This window comes from Diadema antillarum, unplaced genomic scaffold (assembly GCF_040938485.1).
Source record: "Diadema antillarum isolate AM-2024a unplaced genomic scaffold, OU_Dant_1.0 seq00001471_RagTag, whole genome shotgun sequence".
Lineage (NCBI taxonomy): Eukaryota > Metazoa > Echinodermata > Echinoidea > Diadematoida > Diadematidae > Diadema > Diadema antillarum.
The window spans coordinates 306,726-324,408 of record NW_027272210.1 but is presented as its reverse complement, the minus strand read 5'-3'; the positions used below and the strand labels follow the sequence as shown (position 1 = coordinate 324,408).

The 17,683-nt window shown below is 36.4% G+C and overlaps 2 protein-coding genes across 2 annotated transcripts in view; both read left to right on the top strand.

Moving 5' to 3' along the window:
* Nucleotides 1-5,873, top strand: part of LOC139709811 (cilia- and flagella-associated protein 337-like) — a 121,056-nt gene extending 115,183 nt beyond the window's left edge. Inside the window, exons 20-26 of the mRNA XM_071621773.1 lie at nt 305-383; nt 1,099-1,170; nt 1,842-1,881; nt 2,550-2,638; nt 3,191-3,444; nt 4,215-4,321; nt 5,467-5,873. Coding sequence (XP_071477874.1) covers nt 305-383; nt 1,099-1,170; nt 1,842-1,881; nt 2,550-2,638; nt 3,191-3,444; nt 4,215-4,321; nt 5,467-5,620 — 795 coding nt within the window. The 3' untranslated portion in view covers nt 5,621-5,873. The remainder of the gene's footprint in view (nt 1-304; nt 384-1,098; nt 1,171-1,841; nt 1,882-2,549; nt 2,639-3,190; nt 3,445-4,214; nt 4,322-5,466) is intronic.
* Nucleotides 5,874-13,518: 7,645 nt separating this feature from the next.
* LOC139709796 (deoxycytidylate deaminase-like) lies at nt 13,519-15,051 on the top strand. The gene is made up of 3 exons (XM_071621758.1): nt 13,519-13,614; nt 14,044-14,179; nt 14,834-15,051. The coding sequence occupies exons 1-3, from the start codon at nt 13,519-13,521 to the stop codon at nt 15,049-15,051; spliced, it is 450 nt and encodes a 149-aa protein (XP_071477859.1).
* The last annotated feature ends 2,632 nt before the right edge of the window (nt 15,052-17,683 follow it).

The following is a 17,683-nucleotide window of genomic DNA, read 5'->3' as shown; positions in this document are numbered from 1 at the left end:
AGTAAGTCTTATCTCTTTTTAGGAAGCAGAGTTAAAGATTTTTCATGAAATAATAAATGCATTGCATTTGTGTTACAGGAAGAATTATTTTTGCATGTTGTGTTAGGATGAGTAGACTTGAGGAAAATAAAGCCACTTTGAAAGATATTGCATGTACATATGTCCACTCTCCATTTACAAATCACACTCTTTTTGCAACATTACAATTGTCTGTTGTAGATGGTGCAAGTGTTTCATTTTTCTTTTCAATTTTTTTTTTTGGCATTTGGATTCAAGATTTCATTTTACTCATTCTCGTATTCAGGTGAAGAAGCCAGGCACATCCATCAACTGCCTTCAGCTTTCCACAGATGATCTGACTCTCTTTGTTGGAGACTCCATGGGTAAGAGTTACTTGACACTCACAGAATGAGACAACACACATTGTCTGATGAAAAAAAGATGCGACAGGCTCACATCTGATAGAAATTGAAATGTTTCGGCATGGATAGCACTTCTGTTTCGGTATAAATAGTATCCCCCATCCCTCCCCATGGCTGAAATCTTTAAAAAGAAAAAAAAAAAAAAAAGGAAGAAGAAGAAGAAAAAAGTGCTGACACAATTACCTCACATGCACAATTAGTAGCATCAGCGAATAAAAGGGCTTTGATAGTTGCATTAGAGGGAAAATATGTATAACACACTGTGATGTGAGGTGCAAGTCAAGGAAATGCATGCATATTTGTTTTTGTTATGTTAATGGTAAAGGTTAATTTTATTGTGCAATAGCTAATATTTTTAATGTATGTTTGTAGATATTTTAATGTATTCATGTTGATTCATGTAAAATATCTGCAATTCAGCCGGCGGGCTGCAATGGATGTTATCCAATAAATACCTTTCAATAATTCCATGGGGAGGTTTTCAAATTGTAAAAGTGTCCTAACAAAATATGAATATTTAGAATGGAGCTTATTTCTCTGCACATGTATCTTAAATGCCAGAATGCCAGATTGAAAAAGAATGTGATGTAAGACCTTGAGAGTCACTTGGTTTTCACATTGTTGTACACTTTTTCTTCATATTATTATTATTTTTTTTTTGTTGTTGTAATTGCAGGTTTCATTTCTGTGTGGGACATTGATCACTACTGCCTTCAGAGACCTGACAACATTGAGGAACCTCCTGAGAGTGAGCTTTTTTCGCTTTTCGCTCCAGAATTAGAAACCTCAATAAAAATGCGTTGGGGCATGTGACATCTTTCAGACCACACTCTCTCTTCCTATGTGAAAGCAAACTCTCACAGCTATATTCAGCCAGTTTTGCTTCCTGGTCTATATTGAAGTTTGTGATTGTTTTTTTTTTCTTTCCATCCATCTACCATATGTAGGTTAAAGAGGTAGGGACATACATCAGCTATTCTATTTTTTTTAAAGCATGTATTGATCTATCCTTTTATGATGATGTATGTCACAGATATGGACTTGTCTCACATGTTTTGGACTTTGCATGATGAAGAATATTCATAATTATCAATCATTACTTAATAAGTTTCTCTCTGTGTGACTCTGTAGGAAAAAATGTAATGACAAAGATAATCCTAGCTTCCTTTCTGCTTGCTATATATTGAGTAATTACACGATGTAGGTGATATACACATTGTAGCTAATGTATGTAATGTACTTTGATAAAGGCATCATGTGGCTTGTATGTCAGTGAAGCATATGAATACTCAGTTGGGCCCTTTTTGCTTTTGGCATATTTTTGTTACTTATACAGACAAATGGGGAGAATATGAATCCTAGAAGCACTTTGATGTTATATTCTTTAACTTTGTGTTATTCTTTCTTGTTTGTTTGCAGTGATGGGATCATGGAGAGGCCATATTCAAAGCATCACAAGGTTTGATTTCATCTATACTTCTTATTCCCATCATGTGTGTAGTAGATGGTGCCTATAAGTACAAAATGCTACTTGCAGTTAGTCAAACTCTCTAAGAAATCAATGTTATGTGCGCTCGAATTGTATACTAGGGTCTGCCATGAAACTTATCTGGCTGATGGGATTGCCAGGGTATAATGAGCTGTTTTGGAGAAGTTTAGATCAAAAATGTAAAATAATTGCGATCATGTGCACACAACTTTTATTCCTGAAGAGCCCTCCCCATTCAGTAATGGGTAGGTAGAATATTACATGGTGATTGATCGTGCCCTAGCAATCATTTCTCAACATGCTGCGTGGGACTGACTCTCATGCGAAAAATTGATGGATATAGCTATGGCCTAATTTGTCAAGTTTCGACAAGTGATTATGAAACATTACACAGCAATAACGAGCAGATATATTCCCTGATTGCAATACTGTCGGCATACCATTTTGGTAATACTTGGCATTTTCGTCATTACCAAACTGATATTTTGTAATCGCCACATTTTTCCACACATTTCTACTACATATGCGTCCATTTTAGAGCTAAAATTGGCAGTTTTTGCAGGTGTACGGAAACTATGGATTATTGTTTATGGATGTGCAGATGACATTTCTTACCATTTTCCCTCTTGACTTTATAGCATGAGCCTAGTGGAAGAGCACAGCATCCTCATCACCTCATCCCTGGACTGCACCGTCCGGGTCTGGACCACTGAGGGACACTACGTTGGTAAGAGGAACCCTCCTCTGGAGTGACTATGAGCAATCCATCGTGCCTGTTGCACCATAGCATGTGCAAGCCTCATACCAGAGTTATGGGATGTGTTGACTTTTAGTTTATGTTGGAGTAATCACCACTTTTTGCTAAGAAGCAAATGTTCATTTGGAATGAAATATACTTTTGTTCATTGTAGTTATGTCATATCTAGTCTGATTAATATATTTGGAAAAACTTTTCTGGATTGGATTGGAAAGGATCTGATTTGTAATCTATTTAATTATTGTTATTGTTATTTTTATTTTATTTTATTTTTTTTTTTTGGGGGGGGAGGGGATATTGTTAGAACATCACAAAGTCTGTGTTACAAATCATAAGGTCTACAAATACTGTCTTCTGCATCTATACTGTACTATGACAAGACATGAGATATGTAAGTCATTGCTCAATTACATATTTTACACTGGAGATATTAAAGGAGTTAAATTCCTAGTCATTGCACTGATACTAGTAATCAACCCATACAAAAATCTGACAATGACGCAATGGTGACCTCGATTCCAGGAACATTTGGTCAGGACGATCCATGGGACGTCTTCAACCCAGCCACCTTCAAGCACCCCATGGTGCCCTACGATGTCCTTGTCGACCCCCAGAGCATGCCCAACCACCCAATCTTTGAGGACAAGTCCCCCTCGGTGTCGGACTACATCTGCGACTCGCTGGACGGCAACCAGGCGGGCGGGGATGCGGAGACAGGGGATGGGGAGAGCAGCAGTCAGGGGGAGGAGGTGGAGGAGAAAGAAGAGGAGAAGAAGGTAGGAGTTTAGCTCGATGTCATTCAAACTGAGCTGTGTGAGTTTGAAAGAAAGAAAGATGCTCTGGTATTTGCAAAAAAAAAAAAAATTGTGACGTCAAAAAGAAGAGAAGAGAAGGAAAAGAAGAAAAGTTTGAAATTATACTCATGCAATTTTATATTCATGTGGAGAAATTTTTGTTTTTTGTGCATGGAGAAAGATGCAGAGGATGATGTATTCATTTCACTTTTGACAAAAGTTGACTACAGTGTGGAAGAACTCTAGTAAAGAAATGAAGTTCTGATTTTAATATGTTACTGAACACAGCACAAGTTCATGATCACATCACAATCAGCTGTCAAAGGACTTGGTGAAGAGTGAGAATGAAATCATTAAGTACATAGCTGCACAAATTCAGCGCTTATGAGATAACTGAATGGTCAGTGGTGAAGACAGGCCTTAGAAACAAAAATGGAAATGAAGGTAGGATTTTGTATGCTTGTAATCCCAAATTCATTAAGAGTATAAGTAGCCTGAAGAGAGAAATCGAGTTTGAAATGTTGGAAAGAGAGGGGAGCATGATGCTATGGTATAAGAAAATCTGTCAAGAATGATCAAACCAGGTCTTGCTTCTGTCACACATGAGTTTACATTTCTTCTGTAATCTCTACCAGTGGAACTTAAGAGCATGCTTGAGCATTACTCGAAACCATGTCTCTCCACTCCCCGCTCCATTTTAGAGGAGTGTTGAGTTCACAAAGTTTGCTGTCTATCTATTTTTCCCTCTCCAGAGTGACTCGATGACATATGTCAGCAGTCAGGAGAAGTTTGTGTACAATGACGACATGATTGCAGCCGAACTCAGAGAGAAGCCTTTCAACAGGGGCACGGGCAAGAGGTAAGATTTCTCCAGAGAGTTGCGCTCTTTATTACTGTTTGGATTACATCAAAGTCACTCCAGCTGCTGAGTAATAAACTTAAATATCATTTTTTTGTTTGGTATGTAAAGGAGAATTAAACCCATATATATATATATATATATATATATATATATATATATATATATATATATATATATATATATATATATATATATATATATATATCGTCGCTGGGGTGACAAGACCTCGTATCTCAAAAATGTCAATTTTTTTTTTTTTTTAGCTTAATGGTCAAATAATGGGTCAAGTGATGTCTTGGCCAAATCCCAACTGTCTTACTCCAAAAATGAAGCCACCATGACATGTCAAAGGAAAGGCTTTCCCATTCACTATAGTGCTTTGGGCGCCATGTTTTTTTGCTCTCCTGAACATTTGACATTTTTGAGATACGAGGTCTTGTCACCCCAGCGACGATATATATATATATATATATATATATATATATATATATATATATATATATATATATATATATATATATATATATATATATATATATATATATATATATATATAATATGTAGACAATTCCTTCAAAAGTTATGAATTTTTAAAGTATCTGAGCAGTCACAGCTGGATGAGAAGACTGCTCCAGAAGTTGATGGCAGATATGTAAAATGATCTGTAGAAAAAAATACAAAGCGAATCCCTCAAAATTTCATTCTTTATGAAAAATACAAATTCCCTTGACTTGTTACTGGTATATGTTTAAACTGTACTGAGGCTTCTGTTTCAATTAGCATCATATACCTATCAAACTTTTCATACTGATATGCTTCTGCTTATGAAAACCCTCCAAGTCTCATTATTCCTGCAAGTGTTATGCAAGTTTGCAACCAAACAAAGATAGTGATGGAAAGGGACAAAGCAGGATGAAATTCAAAGATGAAGTATCAGTGTGGTATCATGTGACAGTCACTCTGTATAAACCAAGGCAATATTCTTTATAGTTTTCTTAAAGCTTAAAGAGCAACATCAGTGATGGTGCATCTTTCGTTCACATATTCTTGTAGACATAAGACTTTTTCTCTCATCCTCTTATTCCAAGTGTTACAAGTAGGTGGACACAATGCTCATATCAAGTTCTTCTTTTCCTTTCAAGATTGCGCCATGAGAAATTGAAGGCGATGCCCAAAGAGAGGGCTGTCACCAGTGCCTACCAGACGCTGAAGTGCTTCGAACTGGAGGACACGCCCCCTCCCCAGCCCCCATCCAGAAACAAGGACAAGGTCTCAGACCCATTTGCGCTTTCCTAGTCTGTGCGCATATGTGCGTGTCAGCGCCCTGCCTCGAGAGTAGGGAGTCGGACATGGATGCGATGCTGGAAATTTGCTGAAACAGGGTGAATGTTCAGACAGGGATGTCCCTACGTTGCTGGACTCACAGCATATTCAAGTGACAGTTAAGGAAGTTGAGAAGTAATAGTCATGCTGCTGTTGAAGGCAAGATATATTATGCCAGCTGGTGAGAGTTATGCGTACTGGAGCAACAGGGAGCTGTTTGTCAATAACTGAGTTGTGATGAGTTAGAAAGTGATGAAGTCAGTCCAGTTGATGATCAATCTGTAGTGATATCTTGGCTGTGTGTGAAAGCAGTAGCCTTGGTTGCACTGTCAAACATTAATTGTTTGTTGCGCTTGTGCACTGAGACTCCAATGTGTGTGCATTTTACTTGTTGTCCTTACTATTGGGATGTTTAGATATGTGCTGTCATTCCCTGGGTTAGAAATAATCACCTATGAACTTTCCTTTCACTGTGAATCAAATGCACCTCCTTGACATATTGTTTAAGTCACAAAAGAAAAAGCTGTTGATGCAGTACAGACTACAAACCTGCTGATGATGTGTCATAAGCCTGTTTAGGCTGGTGTGTTGTAAGCAAGATCAAAAATTGTGTTCAGTGAATTAATCTTGCAGAGAATCTGATGCTCTGATATGGTCGTTCTAATGACGTATATATTCTAACCCAGGAAATAAAGTTTACAATCCGAGCCATGTGTTTCTGTAACCTCCATTTATTATTTATGACCTTCACAACTTCTGTGGCCTCTGACAAAAGTGTATTGTTTTAGGAATTCATGTGCTGAAGTACTAGAAATCTAGTTGTTTGTTGTGATGAGGCTTTCTGGTCAGTAGCCGATGTATTCATTAATATGCAGACAAAACTAAACAATTGAAGAGGGCAACTGATAAATGTGCACAAACCATGCTGTGCAGACTGAAAATGAAGCCTTCTAGGAGAGATAAATTTCCCATGCTCTTGAAAGCAGTAGCTCATATATCTTCTGTTTATTGTTTTAAAGGATGAAAAACGTTTTAAGTACATTCCTTCCTGTAAACTTGATATAAGTAAAGAGAGTTGCCTTAAGGCCAAATTGTAAGGTATTTAAACATATATATATTCAGCAAATATGTGGACAAAGTTGATTTTTTTCAAACGTTTTAAGTACATTCCTTCCTGTAAACTTGATATAAGTAAAGAGAGTTGCCTTAAGGCCAAATTGTAAGGTATTTAAACATATATATATTCAGCAAATATGTGGACAAAGTTGATTTTTTTCTTCTTCTGCAAATACATATGCCAATGGGCATTAAAACTAGTTTTGTATTAGATAAACATGTTTTATAACAACTTCCAGTGATAGATGTTTGAATGCAAGCACAACTTAGAAATATTTGTATTCAAAATTGTTTCTCATGAGATGAAAATTTATACATTTACCTGGAGATTCAAATGTTTTTTTTTGTAATTTTCATTTTTGTCTACGCTTTGTTCTTTAGCACAAATACGTCCTGTAGAAAATTACTTTGTACTTTAAACTGGGCAGTACTTAATAATTGTACCATCTTGTGTGTGTAAAAATAATTCTACATCTTGACAATCATCTGTTCCGAGTCATAAATAATTAGGTGTGCATTACAAATGAAACAAATACAAGTTTTCAAAATAAGGTCATCAGAAATGTAGCTGACTGTTTGTGCACATAGATTAGAAACCATGAAAACAGCATTGAGTAGATATTCATTCTAGTGATGGGCAGTCTTGTGTGGACTTCCCCAGCTTGCTTGTCACATGATGTTCTTTACATAATGTATCTGACGGAACTGGTATCACCTGAGCATCATATCATCTTCCACATTTCTTGCAGTCAGATGTATGCGTGTCTTTCAATCCTTTATTTGGAATCATCACAAGCATCCACAAGTGCCATCCATTTTCTGGAATATTTTGATTGAGAAGAATAACTACCTTTTCAAAGCTTTGTGACTTGAAATTAAATTGGTTTTGTCTTAAATGGAAGAATTAACTGATAATCCATGCTTCCAGTAAATATGCATATGATATACATGTATGTGTGTATATTTCTTCTTTGTGTTTTTCCAAACAGCCTTTCATGGTACTGATTTGTCTTGTATTGATAATATTCAATATCAGTGACCTATGCATTTAGCATCAGAACCTTGTGCAGCGTAAATTGACTGCTTTAGTGAAGTATTTCTTTTATATATAATCTATTTTGTGCTCTTGATTAATGAAATAGAAAAGAAAAAAAAATGTTTTTTTTTTCCCCTATACATTTGTGTTTCCCCTTGTATATGCTGTCATTCATTTCAGACTGATTTTCAGTAATCAACCAAATTTAGAAAACAATTGGAGGTTGATCCCTATCTCTTCATTCCTAAAGTAGAGTGTTAAAAAAGAGAAGCAAAATTCTTTAATTCTTTAAATACATTGATGTTTGAAAATATGTCATATTCACCTTCATCCTCTGTGTGATATTTATAGAGCATATCAGTTTTCTGTTTTTTCCAAATCTTGAATGAATGACTTTTAAAAGAATTGAAATTTTGATGTGATGTTAAAGGGAGAGTATTTCTGGAGAATGAGGTTTACCTGTTTCCATTTGGCTACTCAATGCTGTAAAAATGAAAGAGAGAAGACTCTAGGAATATGCAGGAGTTTTAATCCCCCCCCCCCCTTTCGACTGGCTGAAAAGATATAAGGTAGAATTTACCAGCAAAATAGATTAAAGAAAGTTTCAAGATTGCTTTCGTTTTGTATTCCAGTGTGATTGTGATCTCCATAAGCCAGTAATCAGTATTCAATGTTGGCCTTGATTCAGTAACAATGTAATTCAATTACTATATGTTAGCAGTGTTTGAGCTGATTGGGAAATTTTGTGTATTCCATGTTTCTGATAGGAATGAAGAACGTAGTAGAAGTGTTTTCTTTTTTCTTTTTCATTTGTTTATTTCAGACATATGGGTGGAATTATTACTGAGCTCGTCTTGTTTGATTTTTTTCCCTTATACATGGTTAACTCTTCTTTAAAGTAAGCATTTTTTTTTAAATACTAAGTGGACCTTTTTGCTGTCTTTTTCTGGCAAAGAAGAGAACAGCTGATTAGAGGCTCAAATTCACGATTGTAGTTTGAATCTGGTCCATAGATTAGGTACAGTATGCAAATTGTAACAACATAAATGCACATGACAGGTATGGCATATGCCCCCAAAAATCCAACAATGAAGGCGCACTGACACGCGCATGTGTGGGGTATGGCTATTTTATGTCTATTTGGTCCATGGACTAAAAATCAACCATGGATTTGATTGAAATGACCTGTGTAATTTCAGGTCATATTGTTACTATTTAAATATCTATTGAAGTCTCTTCATGTGTGTAGTGAAATGATTTATGAGAATTGATTTATGATGGTATCATTGTTTCCAACGTCTAGGCAGTTGGTAGGAACACCATTCCATGATTTATTGGAATACACTTTTCAGGCTGTGTATGAGCATGTAGTTACGGAGTTGGCTGTAAATCATGGTGTGTAGGCTGTCAAGCTTTAATTTTGTGTCACTGTGCTCTGATTATGACAAGTTCTATGCATAAGATATTTGATCGGGACTGTGTAATACTTGATTGACTATGTGAAGTGCTTTTAAAGGGTGGCGTTTGTATCAGCGATGCAAAAAATCTTGAATATGCACAATACTCTGTCAATGATGATGAGTTGTATATATTTGTACGGTGTTTGTAAATGTTTCTTCCTTTGGGATACATGAGCTGTTTTGTCTCTGGCAGTCCCGTTTCCCTTCAAATGGTAGTTTCAAGTGCCTTTGCTGGAAATAAAATCTTCTATTTCAAAAACATGACAGTGTTTTTAAATTGGTTTGGTGAATGTGTACTGTTCTTTCAGTGAAAGTTCAATTCCGTGTGATGATGAAAGTAACTGACTTCAATAAGTGTAGAGTAGAACCAGATGAACAGAATGTACAGGTATCATTATAATCACATGTAATACAGAAAGTTATGAATTTTGAAGTTTCAAAAGCCTTCTGTGGAACAATGATTTTGGTGCTGTATACTGCAAAAGCAGAATTCAGTTGTTTGTGTAAATTTTTATTTTTTTGAATTTCGCAGGAGCCAAGTTTTGTGAAATTAAAATGCACATTAAAGATTTTGTCTACACTATATGCATAGAATGCTACTGGCAATTTGAGAAAATTTGATGCGGTGAACATATATTGCTTCATAGTAGATAGAAAGAAAATAGATAGGTAGATAGAAGATAGATAGATAAAGAGAGATATAGGGTTTTGAATAGAGTGTACACAATATGTGATTGTTATCCCCAGCTCGATAACTGGAGAGAGCCTTTGATTGTGAAAAATTAGTGGGAATTCCACTCAAAGTTAAGTTGACTTTGATGAGAAGAAAACTGTCAAACAGATAGTTTTCACCTGTTTCAAGGAAACACAAAATCAATCATGATCACAAATGCAAAGAAATGGGGTAATGATGTCACCACCTCAACCATCTTAAATTATTTGTTCATAAAATGATGTAATTAGATAGTGACAGGTTTAACAGCAACTAAATCGCTCCCTTAAAAATCACTATCTGAAAAAAACAAAGACAACAGTTGAAATACACACTTGTAGCGCTTCTGAGATTCTGAAAGAATGACATTAGTGTTGCAAACAAACTTTTTTTTGACATGCTTAATTTCACTGCTGAGATTTAAAAAGTGGCAAAATGGAAGAAACAAATATGAAAGCCAATCTAAACAGCTGTATATAAAGGTCTATAAGAAACTTTATTCTCTGCAGAATACCATGTGTAATTGAAAAATTGTTGGAAACAACAGTCTGTAAGTAAATCTTGTATGTTTTCTGTCAGCTCATGAAAAGCTTCCAGGGAATATGATTTCTTATCTTCAAATGAAAATTCCCAGAGAAGATTAACAGCTAGTGTAAATTTCTTTCTAATCAAGAGCATAATTAGGCCTACCAATCAAAAAAGTACAAATACTGTATGTTAGTGTAGTGTAGCTATCCATTTGATATATTTTTTCATTACTCTTCCATGACCAAACAAGTAGGCCTAGGCCTACACTTATGGATTTCAAGTACAAGTTGATTCATCTGTCTTCAAATTTACTATCTTGCTAGAAAACTGTGTAAAACAAAGGACTGATACTGTGAAGGAAGATATTTTTGTGAATTGGAGCTGGCAGCGTTTTTCACAACATGATTTTTTTTTTTTTTTTGCGAATTGCCACTGGCATTCAACGCATTTAGTGTAGACAATAACTTTTGTGTAGGCCCCTACATCTTAATTTTGGGAATCCTGGCTCCAGCAAAATATCCAAAATTAATGCAAGCGAACATTTCTGGTTTTGCAGTATTAAAGTTCCTTGATCGAAGTCATGAACCACATCAATATATAACTCCATATTATCACTCCCCAGAAAAATCATAAAACATTGAGCAAGAAGAACTGCCACATATGGTGTCCATAACAATGGGTAGCAGATCCAGACGTATTGCGGGGTCGGTACCTTGTACATATACCTGGTACTTCTTTTTTCTTTTTTGGTTTATCTATCTAGATGCTTTAGGAAATTTGTTACTATGGCTCCTGCAACAATTGCTCCTTTCTTATTTTCTCCAAGGATCATTAGGGTCAGGGTTACAGGGTTGTGATAAGGCTTGAGGTTTAGTTTGATGCAAGGATTAGGATTAGGGTTAGGGTTGTGAGTGTGGATATGTATACCTGCTCGAAACAAAAATATCACAAAAATATTATGAAGATATTTCAAAAATCACCCAAATATATATTTTTAAGATATTTTTGTATTTAAGAATATACTGAAAATATAAGAAAAATACCTTAAAAATATATTTTTGAAAATATGTTTTTTCATACATTTTTGGAACACCGAATACTGTAGGACCTATGTTAAAAATATATTTTTTGAATTTTTTTGTCACGTCGTGCTGCTACAGCAAAAAAAATACTGTAAAAATATGTTTTCTAGCTATTTTTAATGCCTTTATGATTATGGGCTACAAAAATACTGCAAAAATATATTTTTCAAATGTTTTTGTTATACGTGTTTGAGTTTGGACAAAAAAAAAATATATATATATATATTTTCTTGAGTTATGTTGATGGTTGAGCATATCCCAGAACACATATAGAATATTCATTCTGTACAATCATATGTGAAGACTGTGTTTGGCTGAGGGTGCAGATATATCATGGGAGCAATTGTCACAGGAGAAAATGTCATGTACCCGCTGAAAGATATGTTCCGTAAGTAATGCGGCCGATAGTGTGCAAGGGAATTCCGGGGGCCGGGGGTGGGAATGGAGGTTGGGGGATTTACAATCTCAACTTGTTGTATGTTCACATTCCCTGAAAGCTAGGTAATGTATGAGCTAAAGTGCAAATGAATATTTGTGTTGTCGGAGTAAGGTTTTCTCTCAAGTGTCTTGCATTATGAAGTAATCGGCAGTAGTCATGCCAGGCTCGAAGTAATTCACTAACTTTGGGAAACATATAGTGTAGAGGAATATATGAAACGGTGTAATTGACTGTACGGCAATCACAGCTGAGCTCACCATGGAACCAGCAGTCCCGAGGGACCCCGGCTTCAGCAAGGTCAACATGTTACTAATTACTAGTACTTGTTGCTGGGCGCGCTGGCTGACGCGGGAACGTTGGTTCCGGTGGAGCGGAGTACCGTGTATCGTAAACAACAAAACCGAAGGAATTCGCTCCCTCGTAAGTTGTGCTTATGTAATTACCGTTGTCATAAATGAACTGATATTATGAAAGAATCTTAGTGTTTCATTATTTCTCGAGGCACTCTGTGTCTGCAATCCATATAACCTTTAACCTTGTTAGAAAGAAATGCGAAGAAAGTGTGGACGTTGTTGCGGTGCCGTGTAGTCCCACTCGTTGTATGTTGTGTATGTTCATCAATCGAAGGCAAAATAACGTTGTATTTTATAGATCTAGTCTCTGTTTTGAGACCTTCCGCCGGAATGCTTGTATTCCTCCTGGCATTTAACGTTAGGAAACCTCCTCTGACTTGAATGATGTATTGAAAGCAAGAGATGAGCTGTCAAGACTTTCTATTTTGGTTCTTATTTAACATGAACATTTAAAGCAGAGAGGTGAAGGCTGAGGTGGATTTTTTTTCAATTGATAATTCGTCTCCTTCTAAAAATGAAATTAAGAGTATAAGATCACAACTGCTGATCTATATACGCAATATAGTATAATTTAACAAACATGTCGAAAAAAAGGAAACATTGTGTCACTACCACCACGGGGGCACCAGAGCCAGCAACCAGGGTCCTGCCAGGGTCTGGGATAGCCTGCCTGGTGGTAGTGTCGTGATGTCGCTACTCTGAAAGCAGTAGCATGACAGGTTCGTGTGCTGTGGGTTCATTTTTTTTGGGGGGGACATGTTTGTTTACTAGTATAGACCAGCAGTTGATCTTACAAATTTCATTTGTAGAGGGAGACAAATGTAAAAAAGAAAATAAATGAAACAAAACTCATGCCTCATCATAATGTATTCTATTGTTTGCCTCTCAAATGATTAAATCTCATGTCACGCAAACATGATGCTAAGCTGTTTTCACTGTTTAGTGTTAAACTGTTAGACCTTTCTACTCCTGTATCGGAGTAGGCCTACAGGGCAGGGTTGATGGTGCTAAAACTATGTTGATGATGTTAAAACTATGTTGGTATAGAGTATAGAAATATCCAAAGCTGGATCAGTAAGTTTATTAAGTCAGTTACGTTTGTATTAAATGATACTTCTACTGCTTCCCCACAGCCAGTATATAGCATGGATGAGAAGAGAACAGATTACTTGGACTGGGCTGATTACTTCATGGCTGTGGCCTTCCTGTCAGCTCAGAGAAGTAAAGACCCAAGGACACAGGTATGTAAGCTGTTGGCAACTCTTCGTTTGTCAGATCGCAGAGCAGGGGGAGTAGGTTAATGCAATGAAAGTCAGCAGACATGAGTGGAGAATTCAAATACATATCATTTATGATTTTTGTAGCCCCACTTTAGTGCAGGTCCCACTTCCTTCCATTATAAGTGCATGCAAAATTGTTGGAATCACAAGCTCCATGTAAATATAGGCCTAATTGGGGATTGGAGTTTGGGAGGTCTGGGGGCATCAGATCTCCCATGCAACTCCACCCCCACCAAAAAACAAATCAAAACAATACAAAACAAAAAGAAAGGGAAAGAAGATAGTATATGTGACATATCACTCTTTGTTGCAAAAATAAATAGCAGCCTCTGATCATCTTGACTGTATGATTTTTTCTTTTATTACTTTATTGCCTGCTGCTTCTACAAGGTGGGAGCATGCATCGTTAATGATGAAAACAAGATCGTTGGGATTGGCTACAACGGCATGCCAATCGGATGCAGCGATGAGGATTTGCCATGGCAACGACACGGTGATGAATGGGTGGATACCAAGACGCCATATGGTGAGAAGAATTTTGCACAATGTGTATGTCTGCTAGTGCTCAATACAGTCACTCCTCTATTGATAATATTATGTCTGTGTGAATATTCTTGAAAACAAACTGACACAGTGTGCCCTGTACATGTAGCTTTGCCTTTGTCATATTCTCAGTGAGACAGGTACAAATTTCATGCTCTCTTTTTGAGAAAAAAAAAAATGGAAGACACTGCTCAAGTTTTATCATGGTCATTTTACATTCCTCCATGTATTTCAAGGCATTTGTAATCAGTAGATGTACTTTTATGCCACTAAGAGGAAGGGGGACAATTCCAAACATATGTTTATCAAGAGGAGAAGCGCCAGGTAAGAACTTTCATAGTCAGGTGACCAATGTCAGGTGACCAATTGATTGTCACATGACCACAGCATGTCAGATGATACATTGACATTAGATTTGCTGTCACTTTCAAGCCATTCATTTAAATTTCTAAGGTTTTTACTACTCTCAGATCACTTGTGCCAACATGATGTTTCTTTCTTTTTAGACGCAACACTCTCCATCGCACACCAGTATGACATAAAATCAGTTTCATAACAAGACAGCTCTCATTCCTATAATATAATATACCAGCTCATTTGGGATTCCATTGTTATTTCTTATTCTGTGACCGTGAAGTGTGTCACGCAGAGATGAACGCCGTGATGAACAAGAACTGTGCCTCCGTCAAGGGCTGTACCATCTACGTAGCCCTCTTCCCTTGCAACGAATGCACCAAGGTTATCATCCAGGCAGGCATCAAGTCAGTCATCTACATGTCGGACACCAAGCACGACAAACCCTCCATGATCGCCTCGCGGAGAATGCTGGATGCGGCAGGGATCCCGTACAGGTAGGAGGGATGACTTGCTAATTTTATGGTTGGCTTCTTTTATGGCTCTATGATGCCAGTATGATTTTGAAGTGATAGAAGTATTGACATAGAATGAATGAAAAGGCGTTACACAAAATCAGTTGAAAGTGGATATGATGACCCCAAGAAGATAAAGTAATGAAAGTTTTAATGTATGTTTCACCTTTGAAATGGCATTTCTCAGTGCATCATGTTTCTTGTGTTTGTAAAGTTTCAGTGATTTTGTTTGTTACACCCCCCCCCCCACTAATGAAATTAACCTCCCAAATCAACAAAAAATTAACTAATCTGTAAGAAACTGTCTAAATACAACGTATTATGTATTATCAAGTTCTCGTAGTGAATTTATATCTTTTCTAGTCAAAATTATTTGACTTAAAAAAAAAAAGTGAGGTATTTCACATGGTCTTAAGAGCAGTTTTCCTCTGCAGGTACAATCATCATTTGTCCATATAAGGGAAATTATTATACTCAATCATAGATATCATAGTATTGATTTGTTTCCATCCATTGATTATCATTGTTTATTTTACTCAGACAACATATTCCCAAGAAAAGTAAGCTAACAATCGATTTCAGCTGCCTAGAAAGAGAGACACATCCGTCATAGCTTGCAGCGCAGCGGACACCGGAGGAGCATTCTGAGTTGTCTTCCATCAAGTTAAAGTGAACAGTACTAATAGATGGTGAAAAGACATTGTGTTGAGAATACCCTAACCTCTTATGATGATACATGTATGTGACATGATGTGATACTATTCCAAAGTACGATGTATGCGTAGGATTGAGTTTAGGTGTCACTAACGCGTGAATCAGAGGTCTGTGGTGAGGATGGAGTTTAAAGGAGTCAAACTTTGTGGTCGTTAGCATTCCAATTACATGTTTGTACCGTGTGAAGTAACACACATCGTAATTCTCAACACACCGCAAGTATGTGCCTTTATTTCCCCGTCAAACGAGAATTATACACCAAAGAGAGGAATTTGTGTTTTAAATTTTGTCAGTGTTGCCCAGGAGGGCAATGATGAAAGTTTGTAGTGAAATCAGGCAAACATACATAAAGCAGTATTGATGCAATAGTCATGGTGCCTGTGACAGAATCTTCCAATGTGCAGTACTGTGGGAACTGTAGGTGATGTGTCTTCCATCATGTTACTTATGTTCATTGCTGAATTTTTTTATTTTTTAAACATGTAATGTTCCTTAATTTGTACCTTCTTTTTTGTGTGTGTGGAAGAAATATTTTCTCCATCATTCTGCTAATTTGTATCAAGGAGGTTAAAATTTTACTCATCATCAAAATAGTGGATGTCAAGTGTGTAACAAAGAGTAATGAATATTTGCTTTGTTTTTATGTTAGAAAAGCATATTAGATTCAATTCAGTTCAGTTCAATTACTTTTTTTTTCATCTGCCAAAAAGTGCGTCATAATGCGTTACAGACACAGTGCAATAGACGGCATCACTGTGTGAGCAGAGCTACTGTTTTCAGGTGTCCAATAGTTAGGATCTGTTAGCATTTGTCCCCCCACACTCATGAAAATACATGTGATGGTGTCAAGCTCTTGGAGCATCATCTGTTTCAGTAATTACTCTTAATTATTTTTTTAAATTAATTTTTTTGTTATGTTACACATTTATAACAAATGTGCTGAAGCACTGTATTTTTGATGATGAAAAAGTGATATATTACATCATGGTAATATCGTCGGCTGAGAATGATAAGGGCGTTAAGTTGCCACTAATCCCATAGTGTCCACGAACACTTAACGCCCTTCTCATTCTCAACAGACGATATCAGGTTATATGAACTGTATACCACATACGCCTTACATTTTGTGTTGTTTTTATTCTCCTGAATTTTGCGCATCTGGTGCTCCTTGCAAAATTAACAACATGCAAAAATATGATCTTTTATCCCGACATGAATGCAATGTGCATGCTTACATTTCTCATTTCATTATTGCACTCCATGATCACAAAATATACAGTAGAGTGTATTCTGATTCTAATGAACATGGATGCAACAAAATTCTTGTTACGTCGAAGTTAATATTCAGGTCCCAAAATAACCACATTGTCATATCGTCGATGGGGTGACAAGACCTCGTATCTCAAAAATGTCAAAATTTTTTTTTTTTGGCTTAATGGTCAAATAATTGGTCAAGTGATGTCTTGGCCAAATCCCAACTGTCTTACTCCAAAAATGAAGCCACCATGACATGTCAAAGGAAAGGCTTTCCCATTCACTACAGTGCTTTGGCCGCCATGTTTTTTTGCTCTCCTGAACATTTGTCATTTTTGAGATACGAGGTCTTGTCACCCCAGTGACAATATCTCTTTGTATGCTTGACTGTTCGGTTTTAACAAAATTTCAGTATAATGAAAGAAAACTGCCAGTCCCGAGGACTTTGTTTTATTGGGAGTCCACGGTACTAATTTACTACTGGTCACAATGTTTCTCATTCATTTTTTGAAATTGTATTTATTATGATAGGTAGTTTTCTTTTTTGTTATTGTTGTTGTTGTTTGTTTTTTACCAGCTGGCTCTCATGAAGACAAACTTTTATTCTTTCAAAGTTTCCTAAAGCAATCAGTAAATCCATCTTGTTTTCT

What these genes read in the sequence shown, in the direction of transcription:
- LOC139709796 (XM_071621758.1), top strand. Translation starts at nt 13,519, where the DNA reads ATGGATGAGAAGAGAACAGATTACTTGGACTGGGCTGATTACTTCATG. An exon ending in GTAAAGACCCAAGGACACAG is followed by an intron (nt 13,615 to 14,043) that starts GTATGTAAGCTG and finishes TGCTTCTACAAG; the next exon opens with GTGGGAGCATGCATCGTTAA. An exon ending in GGATACCAAGACGCCATATG is followed by an intron (nt 14,180 to 14,833) that starts GTGAGAAGAATT and finishes GTGACCGTGAAG; the next exon opens with TGTGTCACGCAGAGATGAAC.